The following is a 19,562-nucleotide window of genomic DNA, read 5'->3' as shown; positions in this document are numbered from 1 at the left end:
TGTAACTGGAATCTGATTACTGTCTCCTCTGACCGTGTTTGGTCTCCTGATTAAGTAACACCGTTACATGTATTCCATTAATACCGAGTAACTCAACACCTTTACACAGCTTTACACACCTTTACACAGCTTTACACAGCTTTACACACCTTACACACCTTTACACTCCTTACACACCTTTACACACCTTTACACACCTTTACACAGCTTTACACACCTTTACACACCTTTACACAGCTTTACACAGCTTTACACACCTTACACACCTTTACACACCTTTACACTCCTCACACACCTTTACACTCCTTACACAGCTTTACACACCTTTACATACCTTTACACACCTTTACACACCTTTACACTCCTTACACACCTTTACACAGCTTTACACACCTTACACACCTTACACACCTTTACACACCTTTACACTCCTTACACACCTTTACACTCCTTACACAGCTTTACACAGCTTTACACACCTTTACACAGCTTTACACACCTTTACACACCTTACACACCTTTACACTCCTTACACACCTTTACACAGCTTTACACACCTTTACACACCTTTACACTCCTTACACACCTTACACACCTTTACACACCTTTACACACCTTTACATACCTTTACACACCTTACACACCTTTACACACCTTTACACTCCTTACACACCTTTACACTCCTTACACACCTTTACACAGCTTTACACACCTTTACACACCTTTACACTCCTTTACACACCTTTACACTCCTTACACACCTTTACACACCTTTACACTCCTTTACACACCTTTACACTCCTTACACACCTTACACACCTTTACACTCCTTACACACCTTACATTCAGCCTGCGTCCTGAATTTTCACTTTGGTACATCATGAAAAATTCTTCTTCTTATTTATCACAAAAACGTGTTATTGTGTTTTATTCCTGCATGAGCATGGATTACATGTCGATGTACTGTCGGTATATTACACATCTATATGGAATTATTGAGATGTACTCTTAATGTTATTAATATGTAATGTAATAAAGCTGCTTATATCATGTAATTTGTGCAGTTTGTCTTTCTTCTTACTCTGTACTTACCATGTATTTAATTTCTCAGTCTACTACCAAAGAGAAACCTGCACTTCAAAAAACACAATGGCAAACATAAAATCCATTAGGAACACATTCCTCCTCGCGGTCGCTCGTCTGTATAACTGCGTTCCTAATTTAAAGGCTTAGTCCATCACAAAGTGCCCAGGCCATAATTAGTAACTATATCACTGAACTCGGCCCTGACCACACACAGCGATTCATTTAGCTTAAAGCTTTATATGTATATATTTTGCACTTTTCAGGACACTCAGTTTTCACTGGTCAAATAAACATGTTTTGTTTATTTAATAATTTCATGACACGAATGAAATCTAATGACAGAAGGCCTAGAACACATCCTCTGCAGGAAAGAGGGTGATGGAAACACAGTGAAGCAGTAAGTCATGTGATACTTTATTAGTCCCACAAACGGGAAATTCCACCTCCCCATCCGTGAAGTGAAACACCACATACACACTAGTGAATACACACACACACACACACACACTAGAGGGCAGTGAGCACACTTGCCCGGAGCGGTGGGCAGCCCTATCCGCAGCGCCCGGGGAGCAGTTGGGGGTTAGGTGTCTTGCTCAAGGACATCTCAGTCATGGACTGTCGGCTCTGGGGATCGAACCAGCGACCTTCCGGTCACAGAGCTAGATCCCTAACCTCCAGCCCACGACTGCCCCCCCAGCCCACGACTGCCCCCTAAGCATCACACATAAATATATTTACTTCATGACTTTTTCATGCATTCTGAAGCTTTAGCCTACTTTTAAAAAAGTCCCGTAGCTTCTAACTCCTTAGGAGTTTCCTCCATGTAGCAGTTTTATTCTTGCTGTTTTCTTGAGCTTATCACAGACCCGCTCCGTTTCAGGGAGCGAGCGAAACCACTGGAGTAAGGCTTTAAAGAAACTCCAGGCTTACTCTCGAAGGTGATTTTATACAGATTTATTCTTTTAAACACAAATACTAAACAGGCTAAACAATGTAGCTGATCAGGGAATCAACTGCAGTCTTTTATGTGACAGGTGTAGAAACTGTCCACCGGACTAATGAGGACATTTTAACCGTTACGTCCCTAGAAATGATCTATAAGTCAGGACCCTTGAATGGAAACGACCAGGAGGAGGAGTTTCCTCAGCGCCAATGTTCTGCATCTGTGACCTGTGGTAAAAATAAAATGATTATTATTTAGCTACCCGGTTTTATAGCTGGCTGTTATTGGCTTTCACTGTTACTAACAAAGCAACAGCAAAGCTCTATGTAGTAGAGTAGTGGTACCAATCTGATGTGGTACTTATGGTTTCAGTGTCCAAGGCAGTTTCCAATGAAAGCTTCAGTGAAATCATGTCATTTTCTCTGATGTTCCCTTCTGTTTTGAAGTCTGCTTTAAGAAAGTTATTAATGGCATGATCAATGTTAATTAAGGATGGAGTGACTGAGCTGCTGATCAGTAAAATCACTGGGTTTAATTTGTGCGCACTGACATGCAGTCTGAACTCATTATAAGCCAAGTGTAACATCCTTGTCTCCCTCTGTCTCCGTGCTTTTATGTTTCCTCCTTTGTTTTCTTGTTTCCCAGCACCTTGTGTGTTTGTTTACATCGGCCATGTGCCTTTGTTGTGATGTTAGCTCCTCCCCTGTCCTGCCCTGGCTTCACCTGTTCCTTAGTCCCACCCTCTCATTGGTCTCAGGTGTTCCTTGTCTTTCCTCTGTTAGTATTTAAACCCGTATTTCCTTTCCGTCCCCAGCCAGCACTGTTTGATATTTGGTGGTGTCCCCGCGTGAGGCTTGTTATGCTTGTGTCCCTCTTTCTCTGCTTGTGCTTGTCACGACTTTGTTTATTTGTTTATCTAGTCTGTTTGTTTTCTTACTAGTTCCTGTACTTACCTTGTTTTATATGTTCCCTATGGATCTGTTTCCCACCTGCCTGTTGTTTGGAGTGTTTACCTCGTTGTTCTTACACAGGACCCGAAACACGTGCGCACTTGTTCCCGCCTCCTGATCTGCCTCACCAGCCCACTCTTTACACCAGTGCTCTACTGCATATGCAGTTTCCCACTCCCGTCTTCCACCAGTCGCTGACTGGCAATGTTGTTGAAACGTGTGTGTGTGAGGAGCGTAGCTATTCCAAAGTTATCCCGCCAAAGAAGAATCAACCGCTGATCATCGTGCCACCGATGCCTGCCGATAAAATTAGGTGTGGGCCAAAAGAGCTCCAGTGGCTCCTCGTCGGCTCTCTTTCTGCAGGAAACGGATGGAAGATGGAGCATGTAGCGTAGCCAACATTTAATGCAGAGTTCCAGTTTTCTCACCACGCACAGCTGCACTGAGCCGTGCAGGACGAAACAGGGGAGCTGCTCCATTATTCGCTGCTGATGCGACTGTTTAATGAATGGTAGTTATGACGGCTGTTCAGTCACTTCAGAATCACTTGTTTTTAGCGGCCAGCTAACCGCCTGGATTGCACTAGATGTTCCTTATGATGGCCAGAGGCCTCTTAAACGATGTGAGACTGGCTATTTTGAGATCACTTTGAAATTAAGTGAATATTACCGGTCTTGTGTTCTTGGAGCAGATCGTGTGGCTAAAAGATCTGAGAGGCGAATTTTGGGCCATATGTGTGCAGGCTGGTTAACTTCCCTCCTGTGGGGCGTCTGTGATCACCAAGTTCACACAAAATAAATTCACTTTGTTCTCTGCACTCAGAAATAAAGGTTCTAGACTGTCTCTGGGTCAGTTCCCCTCTCTGGTCACCAGGGTGGAACCCTCAAGGCTCCGTCTCAGTGCCTTTAGTCAGGGATCATAACTGAACCATAATCCACTGAAATATAGTTCCCACAGCGCCTCCTGGACCTGCTTTACTTAATCTCATTTATTCTTAACTTTTATTTTTTGTTTCTTCTTCTCTTAGTTCTTTTATTTATTTATTTATATATTTATTCTTCTCTCATTTTATTTTTAATAGTTTTTATCATTACTTTTTAATTTGTATTATTGTATTATTACTTTATTAATCTCATCTTCTTTTGATCTAATTCTCTTATTTAAACCTCAAGTTCTATTTTTATCTATTTTTATCTTTTTTTCACTGTTATTTAAATTTTCTTTTAATTTAAAATGATTAAATGTAGTTATTATTTTCTTTGTCATGTCAGTCCCTGTTTTTCTAAATGCTCGGCTACAATGAAAATGAGGGTTGCCGTCAATGTACTTCTGAGTCAAAATAAAGTTTGATCGATCGATTGATTGATTGATCAATTGATTGATTGATTGATTGATTGATTGATCGATTGATTGATTGAAATGGTGCCTGAGGTGCTAGAATGTAACTGCTGCACTGTTTAAGGTGGAACTGAAAATTCAAATGAGAATCTGACTTCAGCTGCTCAAAAAATCTCATGTTGAGTGACATTTTGCAAGAAACGAATTCCACAAAGTTCCTGCCGGAGATGTGGGAAAAGCGACTAACTGAGCTGAAGCTGACAGCAGAGCGATGCAAGCCTGGAATTTTCATTTATTTTATATATTTTAAAAGTAAAAAGCTGTTAAAATGGACAAAAATGATGTGACTCCTAAAGTGGTTTGGTTTTTGTTGAAAGTGTAAACTGGCTCCTCAACATTTGGGCTTGCGACACCAGGTGTGGAGAGGGTGCAGTAGTCTGAGTGGTCAGCTAGGGGGGCTCATTGCTCTTATCTAGTGTGGGAGTGCGTGTCTTGACTCTCACAGCCTCACTCTTCTGCTAGTTTCTCACACACACACACACACTTGCTTTCACTTTGCTTCGTCTGGCTCTGTGCGCTGAACGTTCTGAGGGACTATTCTGGTTTAATCTTAAACTCTGATGCATCTGTTTACCTGAAACTGGAATTTGGACTGAGATCAAAGAGATGGAAGTGTGGCTACTTTACAGCTTTGCCTTCTTCAGTAAGTCTTTAACCTTTTACTGAGTTGCATTCTGGCTGTATTAGTAAAGACTGTATTTGTGAAGCTTCCTTCTCGTGTGTTGGTATTTCAGTGTGTTGGTATTTTAGTGTTAATGTGGTTTAGATTACTGTAAAGAAATGGTTTGCATGCAGATTAAATCTAGACTAAGCTGTAGTTCAGTGGTCTAATCACGTTTGTGCATCGCTAGCTTCTTATTCACATTTTCCATTCCACCTTAAATGGCTCAGCAGCACCACAGCGTAGCTGTTGTGCCATTTAAGGTGGGACATAGCACAGGAGTAAGACCCTGACCTCCACTTGGTTAAAGTTGTAGCTGTGCGTGACTCTGTGTGCTGGTTTTTTAAATGAAGCGCCAGAACAGCAAAAAAGCTGAACAATGAGAGGATGTGCTGCAGATGTGCTGCAGATGTGAAGGTCAAACAGATATCAGCTCATCTGCCTCAGGGTTATCTCTGCTCTGGGTCTGACTGAGACCCTCTCTAGACAACATACTTTTATATCATCCTAAATATGTCATAAAATACCGTGATTAAAAAACACACGATCTGAATATTGTTTTCTTTACAAAACACTGAATTTGGCTGTTCCTTCAGACAGAATCCTGAAATTTGTTACTTCCCAAAACTGAACATTACCCACCAATTTTTAAAATACTTACAGTAACTGATATTTTCATTACTTAACAGTGCTTTCCAATACTAACAAGTACTAAGCGGTTCTTTCCAGTACTGATGGTTCATTACTGACCCACATTTTTTCAAAACTGACCTGAACTGATCAGTACTTTTGAATACAGAACAGATCAATAACTTCCCCACACAAGCCCGCACTGATCAATACTTCCCAATATTGATTTATACTTTCCAATGTATATTTTTCAATGTTGACCACTACCGAACAATTCCTTCCAGTATTGACCAATATTTTTCAGTGCTGACCAATACTAATGAATACATTCCAATACTGACCAGTACTGATCACTACTTCAATTCTTTTTCATTACCAGCCAATCATTTTTCAGTACTGACCTGTACTTTCCAGTACAGACCAATTCTTATCTGTACTGACCAGTGCTGATCAATACTTACCAACTTTAACTAATATTTTGGAATACTGACCAGCACTGACTAATACTTTCCAAATACCAATGACCAATACTGTTCAGTACTGATCAATACTTCCCAATACTTTTAGTATTTATTAATACTTTCCAATATATATCAATCATTTCCAGTAGTGATCAGTACCGGTCAATACAGTTACAGTTACTCTCTTGCTGACACTGCTGTGTTGTTCCAGTTGCTCCTTTTGTCTGCGGTTTCAATCTGGATACGGAAAATCCCAGAATATTCCCGTCTCCTCAGGATGGCTCAGCATTTGGCCACCGAGTTTGTCCCTTTGGGTCTAAGCCAGGCGACAGGTGAGTCCAGTTCATTAACCTGAAATGAAATGAAATGAGTGATTTGTTTATATGATACTGGTGTTTTATAGCTAGGAGATAAAGGCAGCATCACGATGCGCAACATATCAGGATGTTTAGGAAATCTGAGGTTAACAAGCAAAGAGGTGTTAGAGGTGGGCGATACGGCAAAAATGTAATATCACAATATTAAGAGACCCTTATTAGTCCCACAACGGGGAAATTCCACCTCCGCATTTAACCCGTCCATGCAGTGAAACACCACATACACACTAGTGAGCACACACACACTAGGGGGCAGTGAGCACACTTGCCCGGAGCGGTGGGCAGCCCTATCCGCACCACCCGGTGAGCAGTTGGGGGTTAGGTTTCTTGCTCAAGGACACCTCAGTCATGGACTGTCGGCTCTGGGGATCGAACTGGCGACCTTCCGGTCACAGGGCCAGTTCCCTAACCTCGGTCATGAGGCTGGTTCCCTGACCTCCAGCCCACGACTGCCCCCAGTATATAACAATATTTATATTTTCTGACAACTGATGAGTTTGGATAAATTTACCTTCAAAAACTACAAATACAAATCATTTTATTTACCACTCCACACCCTAAACAGCGCTGATTAAAGCGTGCTGGGACACACTTGGATGGGGCTGAGCACTGTCAGACTGCCCGGCTCACTTCCAGCTGCTAGCTAACCCTAACCCTGCTCTGTTCCCCGGGAAACAGTGAGAGATGCCATATTAATCTGATGAAACAGGAAATGACTCATGAATTATTCATTAAGTTCACTCCAGAAAGCTCATTCATTCATTCGTTCATTCATGATTCCCTTGCACTCTAATACATCCAATTTTCTAATAACACCCTGCTGAGTCACGGTGCCGGGCCGTTTTAGGGAATATTGCCAGGAAATGATAAAGAGCTCATTTCCAGTACGGAGCGTTAGGGAGTGTTACTCCTCCGGTCCAGCAGACGCGGCGCCTTCCTTACAAAACACACCACAGGAATCATCACAGCGGTGGGGGCCGCACATAACACACACTGAGGGGCCAGAACAGTAGCTCCACCCACTCAGCTCCAGCGGTTTAGCTCCACCCATTCAGCTACAGCGGTTTAGCCCCACCCACTCAGCTCCAGCGGTTTAGCTCCACCCATTCAGCTACAGCGGTTTAGCCCCACCCATTCAGCTACAGCGGTTTAGCTCCACCCATTCAGCTACAGCAGTTTAGCCTACCCATTCAGCTACAGCGGTTTAGCCCCACCATTCAGCTACAGCGGTTTAGCCCCACCATTCAGCTACAGCGGTTTAGCCCCACCATTCAGCTACAGCGGTTTAGCCCCACCATTCAGCTACAGCGGTTTAGCCCCACCCATTCAGCTACAGCGGTTTAGCTCCACCCATTCAGCTACAGCAGTTTAGCCTCACCCATTCAGCTACAGCGGTTTAGCCCCACCATTCAGCTACAGCGGTTTAGCCCCACCCATTCAGCTACAGCGGTTTAGCTCCACCATTCAGCTACAGCGGTTTAGCCCCACCCATTCAGCTACAGCGGTTTAGCTCCACCATTCAGCTACAGCGGTTTAGCCCCACCATTCAGCTACAGCGGTTTAGCCCCACCCATTCAGCTACAGCGGTTTAGCTCCACCCATTCAGCTACAGCGGTTTAGCCCCACCATTCAGCTACAGCGGTTTAGCTCCACCCATTCAGCTACAGCGGTTTAGCCCCACCATTCAGCTACAGCGGTTTAGCTCCACCCATTCAGCTACAGCAGTTTAGCCTCACCATTCAGCTACAGCGGTTTAGCTCCACCCATTCAGCTACAGCGGTTTAGCCCCACCATTCAGCTACAGCGGTTTAGCCGCTTAGATAATCAAGACCCTGCAGCCGGTGAGAGACACGCCACCACAGTGAACACAGATCTCTCTCTCTCTCTCTCTCTCTCTCTCTCCCTCTCTCTCTCTGTCTCTCTCTCTCTCTCTCTCTCTCTCTCTCTCTCTCTCTCTCTCTCTCTCTCTGTCTCTCTCTCTCTCTCTGTCTCTCTCTGTCTCTCTCTGTCTCTCTCACTCTCTCTCTCTCTCTCTCTCTCTCTCTCTCTCTCTCTGTCTCTCTCTCTCTCTCTGTCTCTCTCTGTCTCTCTCTCTCTCTCTCTCTCTCTCTCTCTCTCTCTCTCTGTCTCTCTCTCTCTCTCTGTCTCTCTCTCTCTCTCTCTCTCTCTCTCCCTCTCTCTCTCTGTCTCTCTCTCTCTCTCTCTCTCTCTCTCTCTCTCTCTCTCTCTCTCTCTCTCTGTCTCTCTCTCTCTCTCTGTCTCTCTCTGTCTCTCTCTGTCTCTCTCACTCTCTGTCTCTCTCTCTCTCTCTCTCTCTGTCTCTCTCTCTCTGTCTCTCTCTCTCCCTCTCTCTCTCTCTGTCTCTCTCTCTCTCTCTCTCTCTCTCTCTCTGTCTCTCTCTCTCTCTCTCTCTCTCTCTCTGTCTGTCTCTCTGTCTCTCTCTCTCTCTCTCTCTCTCTCTCTCTCTGTCTCTCTCTCTCTCTCTCTCTCTCTCACTCTCTGTCTCTCTCTGTCTCTCTCTCTCTCTCTCTCTCTCTCTCTCTCTCTCTCTCTCACTCTCTCTCTCTCTCTCTCTCTCTCTCTCTCTCTCTCTCTCTCTCTCTCTCTCTCCCTCTCCCTCTCCCTCTCTCCGCAGTGTGCTAGTGACGGACCCTCTCTACGGTAATGGGACCGGTGGGGTGTTCAGGTGTTTCTATGGCGATGGCCGGTGTGAGGCTGTCCATGTGGACGGTGAGTGCGCTGGTCATTTCTGAGGCTCAGTCCATCCAGAATGTTGATAAACTATTTTAAATCATATTATTGGTGATTAAAGAAGCTGTATTAAAGTGACAGTCCATCAGAAAAGTGGAACCACATCAGGCCTCTCTCTGTGAACCGCTGCATGACCCCACCTTTAGAAACCGCACGCTGCGGTCACAAGGCGATGAGTCATATCAGGTCACTCTCTGACTTCCAGTCACGCTGTAGCTCTAGGGTCACAATCAGGACAGGTTTACTGGAAAGTGTCACTCTGTAGTTCTACAGTTACAGACTGTAGTCCATCTGTTTCTCTGATACTCTGTTACCCTGTTCTTCAGTGGGCAGGACCCCCATGGACCCTCACAGTGCAGGTACTGTTTGGGTGGTGGGTCATTCTCAGCACTGCAGTAACACTGACGTGGTGGTGTGTTAGTGTGTGTTGTGCTGGTCTGAGTGGATCAGACACAGCAGTGCTGCTGGAGTTTTAAGCACCTCAATGTTGCTGCTGGACTGAGAATAGTCCACCAACCAAAAATATCCAGCCAGCAGCGTCCTGTGGGCAGCGTCCTGTGGGCAGGGTCCTGTGGGCAGCGTCCTGTGGGCAGCGTCCTGTGGGCAGCGTCCTGTGGCCACTGATGAAGGACTAGAGGATGACCAACACAAACTGTGCAGCAGCAGATGAGCTGTCGTCTCTGACTTTACATCTACAAGGTTGACCGACAAGATAGGAGTGTCTAACAGAGTGGACAGTGAGTGGACACAGTGTTTAAAAACTCCAGCAGCCCTGCTGTGTCTGATCCACTCAGACCAGCGCAACACACACTAACACAGCATGAGTGTATTTAATGAAAAACATTCAGTCAGGCAGTGACTGCACTTCACGTTCTTCTCCTGCAGTGACTGCACTTCACGTTCTTCTCCTGCAGTGACTGCACTTCACGTTCTTCTCCTGCAGTGACTGCACTTCACGTTCTTCTCCTGCAGTGACTGCACTTCACGTTCTTCTCCTGCAGTGACTGCACTTCACGTTCTACTCCTGCAGTGACTGCACTTCACGTTCTTCTCCTGCAGTGACTGCACTTCACGTTCTTCTCCTGCAGTGACTGCACTTCACGTTCTTCTCCTGCAGTGACTGCTCTTCACGTTCTTCTCCTGCAGTGACTGCACTTCACGTTCTTCTCCTGCAGTGACTGCACTTCACGTTCTTCTCCTGCAGTGACTGCACTTCACGTTCTTCTCCTGCAGTGACTGCTCTTCACGTTATTCTCCTGCAGTGACTGCACTTCACGTTCTTCTCCTGCAGTGACTGCACTTCACGTTCTTCCCCTGCAGTGACTGCACTTCACGTTCTTCTCCTGCAGTGACTGCACTTCACGTTCTTCTCCTGCAGTGACTGCACTTCACGTTCTTCTCCTGCAGTGACTGCACTTCACGTTCTTCTCCTGCAGTGACTGCACTTCACGTTCTTCTCCTGCAGTGACTGCTCTTCACGTTCTTCTCCTGCAGTGACTGCACTTCACGTTCTTCTCCTGCAGTGACTGCACTTCACGTTCTTCCCCTGCAGTGACTGCACTTCACGTTCTTCTCCTGCAGTGACTGCACTTCACGTTCTTCTCCTGCAGTGACTGCACTTCACGTTCTTCTCCTGCAGTGACTGCACTTCACGTTCTTCCCCTGCAGTGACTGCACTTCACGTTCTTCCCCTGCAGTGACTGCTCTTCACGTTCTTCTCCTGCAGTGACTGCACTTCACGTTCTTCTCCTGCAGTGACTGCTCTTCACGTTCTTCCCCTGCAGTGACTGCACTTCACGTTCTTCTCCTGCAGTGACTGCTCTTCACGTTCTTCTCCTGCAGTGACTGCACTTCACGTTCTTCCCCTGCAGTGACTGCACTTCACGTTCTTCCCCTGCAGTGACTGCACTTCACGTTCTTCCCCTGCAGTGACTGCTCTTCACGTTCTTCTCCTGCAGTGACTGCTCTTCACGTTCTTCTCCTGCAGTGACTGCACTTCACGTTCTTCTCCTGCAGTGACTGCACTTCACGTTCTTCTCCTGCAGTGACTGCTCTTCACGTTCTTCTCCTGCAGTGACTGCACTTCACGTTCTTCTCCTGCAGTGACTGCACTTCACGTTCTTCTCCTGCAGTGACTGCACTTCACGTTCTTCCCCTGCAGTGACTGCACTTCACGTTCTTCCCCTGCAGTGACTGCACTTCACGTTCTTCTCCTGCAGTGACTGCACTTCACGTTCTACTCCTGCAGTGACTGCACTTCACGTTCTTCTCCTGCAGTGACTGCACTTCACGTTCTTCCCCTGCAGTGACTGCACTTCACGTTCTTCCCCTGCAGTGACTGCACTTCACGTTCTTCCCCTGCAGTGACTGCACTTCACGTTCTTCCCCTGCAGTGACTGCACTTCACGTTCTTCCCCTGCAGTGACTGCTCATCACGTTCTTCTCCTGCAGTGACTGCACTTCACGTTCTTCTCCTGCAGTGACTGCTCTTCACGTTCTTCTCCTGCAGTGACTGCACTTCACGTTCTTCTCCTGCAGTGACTGCACTTCACGTTCTTCCCCTGCAGTGACTGCTCTTCACGTTCTTCTCCTGCAGTGACTGCACTTCACGTTCTTCTCCTGCAGTGACTGCTCTTCACGTTCTTCTCCTGCAGTGACTGCACTTCACGTTCTTCTCCTGCAGTGACTGCTCTTCACGTTCTTCTCCTGCAGTGACTGCACTTCACGTTCTTCCCCTGCAGTGACTGCTCTTCACGTTCTTCTCCTGCAGTGACTGCACTTCACGTTCTTCTCCTGCAGTGACTGCTCTTCACGTTCTTCTCCTGCAGTGACTGCACTTCACGTTCTTCTCCTGCAGTGACTGCTCTTCACGTTCTTCTCCTGCAGTGACTGCACTTCACGTTCTTCTCCTGCAGTGACTGCACTTCACATTCTTCCCCTGCAGTGACTGCACTTCACGTTCTTCTCCTGCAGTGACTGCACTTCACGTTCTTCTCCTGCAGTGACTGCACTTCACGTTCTACTCCTGCAGTGACTGCACTTCACGTTCTTCTCCTGCAGTGACTGCTCTTCACGTTCTTCCCCTGCAGTGACTGCACTTCACGTTCTTCCCCTGCAGTGACTGCACTTCACGTTCTTCTCCTGCAGTGACTGCTCTTCTCGTTCTTCCCCTGCAGTGACTGCACTTCACGTTCTTCTCCTGCAGTGACTGCTCTTCACGTTCTTCTCCTGCAGTGACTGCACTTCACGTTCTTCTCCTGCAGTGACTGCACTTCACGTTCTTCCCCTGCAGTGACTGCTCTTCACGTTCATCTCCTGCAGTGACTGCACTTCACGTTCTTCCCCTGCAGTGACTGCACTTCACGTTCTTCCCCTGCAGTGACTGCACTTCACGTTCTTCTCCTGCAGTGACTGCACTTCACGTTCTTCTCCTGCAGTGACTGCACTTCACGTTCTTCTCCTGCAGTGACTGCACTTCACGTTCTTCTCCTGCAGTGACTGCACTTCACGTTCTTCTCCTGCAGTGACTGCACTTCACGTTCTTCTCCTGCAGTGACTGCACTTCACGTTCTTCTCCTGCAGTGACTGCTCTTCACGTTCTTCTCCTGCAGTGACTGCACTTCACGTTCTTCTCCTGCAGTGACTGCACTTCCCACTGGTGTGTGGTGATGGACTGCACTTCACAGACACAGAGATCAGAGCAGAAAACACTCATTTTTTCCTTTAATAAAAGCTCAAAGTTGAGCAGGTTCTTACTCTCAGGGTTGTTTTTGAGGGAAGTTTGAAGGCGTACTTCCTCTCAAAACACTGCAGGGTGTGAAAAAAAGCTTCTACTCTTGTGACTTGCCTGAGCGTGAAAAACAGCTGTGTTAGTGTGAAACAGTGCAAACACCACATCATGAGCTTTTCACACCACGCTCAGCAACACGCCACGCCTTCCTGAGGAAAAGCAGCACATTTAGAAATATGATGTTTTTAAGCAAAAGCTCAGCTGAAACTCCCGTTTCCAGTAAAGTCCACCCTTTACTGTCCACTCTTAAAGGGTTCTTTACGGTTCTTTAGTTAAGTTTAGCTCTATATAGCATCATAAACTCTGTCCATGGTGAAATGGTTCTTCAGATTGATGGAGAATGTTGTAGATGGTTCTATGCAGCACCAAAAAGAGTTCTTCTATTTTTGCAAGCTTGACATTGGACACTCTTAAGATGATTTTAAGGGTTCTTTGCTAAAGATAGTGGTTCTGTGTAGAACCACAAACATTAAAAGAACCATTTCCATGCTTAAACGTTGTTTTTGGATCATGAATGTTTTTTTTAGTTTAAAGGAGAATGTGCTGTAGGAACTTCTAGATAGCACCAGGGTTCTGCTATTATCATGTGCAGTATTGAACCATATACAACACATTCTCTACCAATTCAAAGAACTAGTACAGAACCCTTTAAGCATGGAAGTGGTTCTTTCAGTGTTTATGGTTCTATATAAAGCTATTCACTTTACTAGAGAACCAATAAGAAACAGTTTTTAAGTGTGTAAGTTGATCAGCGAACACGTGTTTGGGGAGAGCTAATACCCCTCAGTTAGCATGGGGTCACCTGCATGACAAGTCATTACAGTGACATCACACTTGGCTCTAATGTTGTAATCATGGCTAAAAGTGTCAGAGGCCATGTAATGCGGTCTGATCTCTAAACTCTTCGTTTTCTATTGCAGTCCATCAAGGCTCTGCGTTCGGCCTCTCTCTCAGCTGCAGTGACCAACGGGCAGTGGTGAGTTTAAAAACACTAAACCCACTTTACACTGGACTAGCACAAATTTTAATCCAGTATGAATCTGCAGTGTGTAGTTTTACAGTCTGACGGTAATAATTGTGGAGTGATTTTAATCCAGTATGAATCTGCAGTGTGTAGTTTTACGGTCTGACGGTAATAATTGTGGAGTGATTTTAATCCAGTATGAATCTGCAGTGTGTAGTTTTACAGTCTGACTGTAATAATTGTGGAGTGATTTTAATCCAGTATGAATCTGCAGTGTGTAGTTTTACAGTCTGACTGTAATAATTGTGGAGTGATTTTAATCCAATATGAATCTGCAGTGTGTGTAGTTTTACAGTCTGACTGTAATAATTGTGGAGTGATTTTAATCCAGTATGAATCTGCAGTGTGTGTAGTTTTAAAGTCTGACTGTAATAATTGTGGAGTGATTTTAATCCAGTATGAATCTGCAGCGTGTAGTTTTACTGTCTGACTGTAATAATTGTGGAGTGATTTTAATCCGGTATGAATCTGCAGCATGTAGTTTTACATTCTGACTGTAATAATTGTGGAGTGATTTTAATCCGGTATGAATCTGCAGTGTGTGTAGTTTTACAGTCTGACGGTAATAATTGTGGAGTGATTTTAATCCAGTATGAATCTGCAGTGTGTAGTTTTACAGTCTGACTTAAATAATTGTGGAGTGATTTTAATCCAGTATGAATCTGCAGTGTGTAGTTTTACAGTCGGACTGTAATAATTGTGGAGTGATTTTAATCCAGTATGAATCTGCAGTGTGTAGTTTTACAGTCTGACTGTAATAATTGTGGAGTGATTTTAATCCAGTATGAATCTGCTGTGTGTAGTTTTACGGTCTGACTGTAATAATTGTGGAGTGATTTTAATCCAGTATGAATCTGCAGTGTGTGTAGTTTTACAGTCTGACTGTAATAATTGTGGAGTGATTTTAATCCAGTATGAATCTGCAGTGTGTAGTTTTACAGTTTGACTGTAATAATTGTGGAGTGATTTTAATCCAGTATGAATCTGCAGTGTGTAGTTTTACAGTCTGACTGTAATAATTGTGGAGTGATTTTAATCCAGTATGAATCTGCAGCGTGTAGTTTTACAGTCTGACTGTAATAATTGTGGAGTGATTTTAATCCAGTATGAATCTGCAGTGTGTAGTTTTCCAGTCTGACTGTAATAATTGTGGAGTGATTTTAATCCAGTATGAATCTCCTGTGTGTAGTTTTACAGTCTGACTGTAATAATTGTGGAGTGATTTTAATCCAGTATGAATCTGCAGTGTGTAGTTTTCCAGTCTGACTGTAATAATTGTGGAGTGATTTTAATCCAGTATGAATCTGCAGTGTGTAGTTTTACAGTCTGACTGTAATAATTGTAGAGTGATTTTAATCCAGTATGAATCTGCAGTGTGTAGTTTTACAGTCTGACTGTAATAATTGTAGAGTGATTTTAATCCAGTATGAATCTGCAGCGTGTAGTTTTACAGTCTGACTGTAATAATTGTGGAGTGATTTTAATCCAGTATGAATCTGCAGTGTGTGTAGTTTTACAGTCTGACTGTAATAATTGTGGAGTGATTTTAATCCAGTATGAATCTGCAGCGTGTAGTTTTAGTCTGACGGTAATAATTGTGGAGTGATTTTAATCCAGTATGAATCTGCAGTGTGTAGTTTTACAGTCTGACGGTAATAATTGTGGAGTGATTTTAATCTAGTATGAATCTGCAGTGTGTAGATTTACAGTTTGACTGTAATAATTGTAGAGTGATTTTAATCCAGTGTGAATCTGCAGTGTGTAGTTTTACAGTCTGACTGTAATAATTGTGGAGTGATTTTAATCTAGTATGAATCTGCAGTGTGTAGTTTTACAGTCTGACGGTAATAATTGTGGAGTGATTTTAATCCAGTATGAATCTGCAGTGTGTAGTTTTCCAGTCTGACTGTAATAATTGTGGAGGGATTTTAATCCAGTAATAATCTGCTGTGTGTAGTTTTCCAGTCTGACTGTAATAATTGTGGAGTGATTTTAATCCAGTATGAATCTGCAGCGTGTAGTTTTACAGTCTGACTGTAATAATTGTGGAGTGATTTTAATCCAGTATGAATCTGCAGTGTGTAGTTTTACAGTCTGACTGTAATAATTGTGGAGTGATTTTAATCCAGTATGAATCTGCAGTGTGTAGTTTTACAGTCTGACTGTAATAATTGTAGAGTGATTTTAATCCAGTATGAATCTGGGGCGTGTAGTTTTACAGTCTGACTGTAATTGTGGAGTGATTTTAATCCAGTATGAATCTGCAGCGTGTAGTTTTACAGTCTGACTGTAATAATTGTGGAGTGATTTTAATCCAGTATGAATCTGCAGTGTGTGTAGTTTTACAGTCTTACTGTAATAATTGTGGAGTGATTTTAATCCAGTATGAATCTGCAGCGTGTAGTTTTACAGTCTGACTGTAATAATTGTGGAGTGATTTTAATCCAGTATGAATCTGCAGCGTGTAGTTTTACAGTCTGACTGTAATAATTGTGGAGTGATTTTAATCCAGTATGAATCTGCAGTGTGTAGTTTTACAGTCTGACTGTAATAATTGTGGAGTGATTTTAATCCAGTATGAATCTGCAGCGTGTAGTTTTACAGTCTGACTGTAATAATTGTGGAGTGATTTTAATCCAGTATGAATCTGCAGTGTGTAGTTTTACAGTCTGACTGTAATAATTGTGGAGTGATTTTAATCCAGTATGAATCTGCAGTGTGTAGTTTTACAGTCTGACTGTAATAATTGTAGAGTGATTTTAATCCAGTATGAATCTGGGGCGTGTAGTTTTACAGTCTGACTGTAATTGTGGAGTGATTTTAATCCAGTATGAATCTGCAGCGTGTAGTTTTACAGTCTGACTGTAATAATTGTGGAGTGATTTTAATCCAGTATGAATCTGCAGTGTGTGTAGTTTTACAGTCTTACTGTAATAATTGTGGAGTGATTTTAATCCAGTATGAATCTGCAGCGTGTAGTTTTACAGTCTGACTGTAATAATTGTGGAGTGATTTTAATCCAGTATGAATCTGCAGCGTGTAGTTTTACAGTCTGACTGTAATAATTGTGGAGTGATTTTAATCCAGTATGAATCTGCAGTGTGTAGTTTTACAGTCTGACTGTAATAATTGTGGAGTGATTTTAATCCAGTATGAATCTGCAGCGTGTAGTTTTACAGTCTGACTGTAATAATTGTGGAGTGATTTTAATCCAGTATGAATCTGCAGTGTGTAGTTTTCCAGTCTGACTGTAATAATTGTGGAGTGATTTTAATCCAGTATGAATCTCCTGTGTGTAGTTTTACAGTCTGACTGTAATAATTGTGGAGTGATTTTAATCCAGTATGAATCTGCAGTGTGTAGTTTTCCAGTCTGACTGTAATAATTGTGGAGGGATTTTAATCCAGTATGAATCTGCAGTGTGTAGTTTTACAGTCTGACTGTAATAATTGTAGAGTGATTTTAATCCAGTATGAATCTGCAGTGTGTAGTTTTACAGTCTGACTGTAATAATTGTGGAGTGATTTTAATCCAGTATGAATCTGCAGCGTGTAGTTTTACAGTCTGACTGTAATAATTGTGGAGTGATTTTAATCCAGTATGAATCTGCAGTGTGTGTAGTTTTCCAGTCTGACTGTAATAATTGTGGAGTGATTTTAATCCAGTATGAATCTGCAGTGTGTGTAGTTTTACAGTCTGACTGTAATAATTGTGGAGTGATTTTAATCCAGTATGAATCTGCAGTGTGTAGTTTTACAGTCTGACGGTAATAATTGTGGAGTGATTTTAATCTAGTATGAATCTGCAGTGTGTAGATTTACAGTTTGACTGTAATAATTGTAGAGTGATTTTAATCCAGTGTGAATCTGCAGTGTGTAGTTTTACAGTCTGACTGTAATAATTGTGGAGTGATTTTAATCCAGTATGAATCTGCAGTGTGTAGTTTTACAGTCTGACGGTAATAATTGTGGAGTGATTTTAATCCAGTATGAATCTGCAGTGTGTAGTTTTCCAGTCTGACTGTAATAATTGTGGAGGGATTTTAATCCAGTAATAATCTGCTGTGTGTAGTTTTCTAGTCTGACTGTAATAATTGTGGAGTGATTTTAATCCAGTATGAATCTGCAGCGTGTAGTTTTACAGTCTGACTGTAATAATTGTGGAGTGATTTTAATCCAGTATGAATCTGCAGTGTGTAGTTTTACAGTCTGACTGTAATAATTGTGGAGTGATTTTAATCCAGTATGAATCTGCAGTGTGTAGTTTTACAGTCTGACTGTAATAATTGTGGAGTGATTTTAATCCAGTATGAATCTGCAGTGTGTAGTTTTACAGTCTGACTGTAATAATTGTGGAGTGATTTTAATCCAGTATGAATCTGGAGCGTGTAGTTTTACAGTCTGAATGTAATTGTGGAGTGATTTTAATCCAGTATGAATCTGCAGCGTGTAGTTTTACAGTCTGACTGTAATAATTGTGGAGTGATTTTAATCCAGTATGAATCTGCAGTGTGTAGTTTTACGGTCTGACTGTAATAATTGTGGAGTGATTTTAATCCAGTATGAATCTGCAGCGTGTAGTTTTACAGTCTGACTGTAATAATTGTGGAGTGATTTTAATCCAGTATGAATCTGCAGTGTGTAGTTTTCCAGTCTGACTGTAATAATTGTGGAGTGATTTTAATCCAGTATGAATCTGCAGTGTGTAGTTTTACAGTCTGACAGTAATAATTGTGAAGTGATTTTAATCCAGTATGAATCTGCAGTGTGTAGTTTTACAGTCTGACTGTAATAATTGTGGAGTGATTTTAATCCAGTATGAATCTGCAGTGTGTGTAGTTTTACAGTCTGACAGTAATAATTGTGGAGTGATTTTAATCCAGTATGAATCTGCAGCGTGTAGTTTTACAGTCTGACGGTAATAATTGTGGAGTGATTTTAATCTAGTATGAATCTGCAGTGTGTAGTTTTACAGTTTGACTGTAATAATTGTAGAGTGATTTTAATCCAGTGTGAATCTGCAGTGTGTAGTTTTACAGTCTGACTGTAATAATTGTGGAGTGATTTTAATCCAGTATGAATCTGCAGTGTGTAGTTTTACAGGCTGACTGTAATAATTGTTGAGTGATTTTAATCCAGTATGAATCTGCAGTGTGTAGTTTTCCAGTCTGACTGTAATAATTGTGGAGTGATTTTAATCCAGTATGAATCTGCAGTGTGTAGTTTTCCAGTCTGACTGTAATAATTGTGGAGTGATTTTAATCCAGTATGAATCTGCAGTGTGTAGTTTTACAGTCTGACTGTAATAATTGTGGAGTGATTTTAATCCAGTATGAATCTGCAGTGTGTAGTTTTACAGTCTGACTGTAATAATTGTAGAGTGATTTTAATCCAGTATGAATCTGCAGTGTGTAGTTTTACAGTCTGACTGTAATAATTGTGGAGTGATTTTAATCCAGTATGAATCTGCAGTGTGTAGTTTTACAGTCTGA

General features: G+C 42.8%; 1 protein-coding gene across 2 annotated transcripts in view; it reads left to right on the top strand.

Annotated features, from left to right (window-relative positions):
* The first annotated feature begins 4,848 nt into the window (after window positions 1-4,848).
* Window positions 4,849-19,562, top strand: part of LOC108415168 (integrin alpha-X-like) — an 81,900-nt gene continuing 67,186 nt past the window's right edge. For both annotated transcript variants that reach the window (XM_037533720.1, XM_037533719.1), the window contains exons 1-4: window positions 4,849-5,020; window positions 6,341-6,461; window positions 9,142-9,236; window positions 13,968-14,023. In XM_037533720.1, the coding sequence (XP_037389617.1) occupies window positions 4,984-5,020; window positions 6,341-6,461; window positions 9,142-9,236; window positions 13,968-14,023 (309 nt within the window). In that variant the 5' untranslated portion in view covers window positions 4,849-4,983. The remainder of the gene's footprint in view (window positions 5,021-6,340; window positions 6,462-9,141; window positions 9,237-13,967; window positions 14,024-19,562) is intronic.

Source organism: Pygocentrus nattereri, chromosome 23 (assembly GCF_015220715.1).
Source record: "Pygocentrus nattereri isolate fPygNat1 chromosome 23, fPygNat1.pri, whole genome shotgun sequence".
Lineage (NCBI taxonomy): Eukaryota > Metazoa > Chordata > Actinopteri > Characiformes > Serrasalmidae > Pygocentrus > Pygocentrus nattereri.
The sequence above is the reverse complement of the archived record's forward strand: the minus strand, read 5'-3'. Positions and strand labels throughout refer to the sequence as shown.